Source organism: Saprolegnia parasitica (assembly GCF_000151545.1).
Source record: "Saprolegnia parasitica CBS 223.65 unplaced genomic scaffold supercont2.55, whole genome shotgun sequence".
NCBI classification, from domain to species: Eukaryota; Oomycota; class Saprolegniomycetes; order Saprolegniales; family Saprolegniaceae; genus Saprolegnia; species Saprolegnia parasitica.
The window spans coordinates 149,050-152,295 of record NW_012156449.1 but is presented as its reverse complement, the minus strand read 5'-3'; the positions used below and the strand labels follow the sequence as shown (position 1 = coordinate 152,295).

Sequence of the window (3,246 nt, the reverse complement as noted above, 5' to 3'; positions counted from 1 at the left end):
ACCATCGCGCACAACGATGCGGGTGCAGGCCGCGCTTGGCCTCCTCTACATGGCGGCGTCGCTCGTGGGGAGCTACTCGTTCCTGTACCTCTCCCAGTTTGCCATGAGCAACGACTTTTTGGTGGGCGTACTTTAACGCCACGGGCTCCCAAACGTACATGACCAACTGGTTCAACGACCGACTCCAAGTGGTCACGAATCTTTCGGACGCGTCGCCGTCGCTCGATAATGCGGTCTTTTACTCGAATGACAATCTGTACAACACGTCCGCGACCGCTAGTAACGTCCCGATTTTGTACGCCAACATGATTCAAGACGAAATCAACTCGCTCGTCCCTGTGATTGACAGTCTGCGCAGCATGGACGGCTGCGCGCTGCCGTGGATCGCCACGTCCTACTGCTTTGTCGACTGGGGCCGCACCTGGTCGCTCGCCGCGTCGTCCGATCGCGAAGCCGCGTGCGCCCGCCAAAGCCAAAATGCAGCCATCTACCTCGAGTCGGTGCTGCGCAACGCAGAGTGGACATCGCTCTCGCTCTGTTGGGGCGACGCCTTGAACAGCAGCGTCTTTGTGCCGCTGCAGAGCTCGCGCGCGGGGCAGCAATGGACGTCCGCTTTGCACGCAGCAAATTTGGCGCCGCGCTCCTCCGAAGACGAGGCCGTGACGTGGCGCCGTGCGGGGCTTTTAACGTTTACCACGCTATGGCAAAACTACAAGGCGCTCGGCGTCATGGAGTCATTTGAGATTCACAATGCCTTTGGGCTCGCGTATGCGCTCAAACTCAAAAGCTCAAACGCAACGCTGCAACTCGGCACGCAAACCTCGTACAAGATGTTTACGCCGCTCGCGTTCTCGCTCAGTCTCGTGCGAAACAATGCGACAGCGCTTGGCGGCCGCAGCCTCATTAAAGGCACACCCACGTTCGCCTACACCAACGTCTCGGCCACCGATGTGCTCATGCAGAACGGGTCGCTGCCGAACCCGCTGGGGCTCGGCCTCGCGCTCTTTCACTCGAGCATCGGCCCGTTTGGCGAGGTGGATCTGCGTCGATTGCCGTGCCCAGATGTGGTCAAGCAGTGGTACGAGACGTCGCACGCGTCATTGACGCTCGTGGTCACGGCCCATGACGCGGCCCTGCACGCTTTCGAAGTCCTCCAGAGCCCGAACCAGTACACGCCCAGTCCGTGGCCCAACGCGACCGACTATTACGGCGGCAACCTTCTCTGCGACACACAAACGTCGTCCGATGCGTCGGTACTCACGTTCTTTACGCTCGGCGGGTCGTGCATGGCCCACATGAACGACCTCCTCGGTGTCAGTACAATGAGTGCGACCATGGCGGTTGCGGCCATGGGAAGCGCGCTCACCGCGTCGGCGATGGACGACATCGATGGGATCGCGGTCGACGGCGGCAAGACACTGGAGCTGCTCCATGGCATTCTAACGTATCTCGACGCGCATGTCCCGTCGGTGAACCGCACGCGCCTCGCCGCACTCGCCGCGGGCGTGCGCGCCGAGATGGAAACCAACTACCCGGTCGCGCTCGCGCAGTACATTAGCTTCAACGTGAGTCTGGGCGCGGGCGTCTATGGGAGCGGCCCACCGCTCTTGGCGCAAGGCCGGCTCTTTGACACGATCTCGAGCTCGTACGAGTACTTTGCGTGGCTGTACCTCATCGAATGGGTCCACGGCGTGCGGGAAGTTGTGGTTTTTGAGAGCAGCGTCGGGCGCATCACGACCTTCTCGGGTCGGAACGCGATAGCCCGCGTGCCCGTCAATGGCATGGAGATCCCCGCCAATGTGGCCACGTACTTTCAGCGGGTCGTGCAGTACATCACGATCGTCCTCGGACTCGTGACGCTCATGGCGTCGATCTATATCGTCACGGCCGGCGGGTACATTGAAGCGAGCAATCTCCTCGTTGTCAACCGGGTCGGCGGGCTTGTCTGGATCGGTCGCCCACTGCTGTTTCTACGCAGCATGACGGCCATCTGCCTCCTCTCGACGTCGGGCCTCCAGCTCATGCAAATGGCGGGCTACTTCCGCTTCGAGTCTGTGCGTGCGCCATGGTACACGACCATCACGGCCTCGGGCGAGCTCACGTGGCTGGCCTTCATCTTGAACGACGCCTTCTCGCTCCTCACGCAGCAATATACCTCGGGCTACTCGTCCAAGTCGGCGATCGTGGTCTGGGTCGCCTCTGCGATTTGGAGTTTTGCGTCGCCCATCACCCACCACGTGCAGATCGAGCGACGATGCGTCGTTGTCGCCGTCGACGCCCAAGCCATTTGCCACGGCGGCCACGTTAAAATTGGAAGCGTCCAGCGGTTTCTGGCGCTCAACTTGCTTGTGTGCGGCATTGTACTCGTGCTCTACGTCGTCGAGCGCCTTCGGTTCCCGCAGCTGGCGCGACCCCAAGGCAGCTCTTTCTTTTTGTATGCGGCCGCCAACTACCAGTTCAAGAAGGCGCGGTGGCAGCACCGTGATGTGTACTGCATCGACAAGGCGTCGGCAGTCATCAACGGCCTCCTTTCCTTCGAGTGGGGCGACCGCGTCTTCATGCTCGACATCAAAACGTGGCGAAAGCACATCGTCGCGATTGGCAAGGAGCGACGAGAGATTCGAGATGACCCGTCGCTGCAGCACTTGGCGCACACGATACCGATGAAGCACTGATAAGAGACACATCAAGAAGACCCACTTCACCAACAAGAACACAATATGATTGTACATGGTTGTTGAGACGGACTTGCTTGAAATGCATGGCCCGAGATGGATAGATAGATAGATAGATAGATGGTCGACACCGCATTGCGAAGACTACAATTCCATGTACCAGTAGTGGAAAGTCTCGAGGCTGTGTGGACGGATCGAATGGAATGAGCCAGCGCAGGATGAGAAGAATGCGACAGGATCGAATGTGTGATCCAGAAAATCGGGCCGCTCGATCCGTCGCTGCAGAAGAATACCACGTGGGTTCGTCATATGTTGCATGCATGAGGTCCGATCCATGGAATGGGACGGCCAGGAAGCGCTCACTTTCCAATTTCCACCATGAAGACCATGATCAAGACCACCGTCTGCGCTCTCGCCGTGCTCCAGTGCATCGACTCGACGACGGCCGCCAGCGAGACCCAGAACCTGCGCGCCACGTGGGGCGGCGGTGGTGGTGGCATCGACCTCGGCGGCGCCATCAGCAGCCTCGTCCAAAACTGCCTCAACGGCTACGGTCTCTTCAACGGCGGCG

At 59.8% G+C, this 3,246-nt stretch overlaps 1 protein-coding gene across 1 annotated transcript; it reads left to right on the top strand.

Annotated features, from left to right (window-relative positions):
- The first annotated feature begins 27 nt into the window (after nt 1-27).
- Nucleotides 28-2,715, top strand: SPRG_10443 (hypothetical protein). The gene has a single exon (XM_012349569.1). The coding sequence runs from the start codon at nt 159-161 to the stop codon at nt 2,673-2,675; it is 2,517 nt and encodes an 838-aa protein (XP_012204959.1). The 5' UTR covers nt 28-158; the 3' UTR covers nt 2,676-2,715.
- The last annotated feature ends 531 nt before the right edge of the window (nt 2,716-3,246 follow it).

Excerpts from the sequence above, each read along its gene's own strand:
- SPRG_10443 (XM_012349569.1), top strand. The coding sequence starts at position 159 with ATGACCAACTGGTTCAACGACCGACTCCAAGTGGTCACGAATCTTTCG.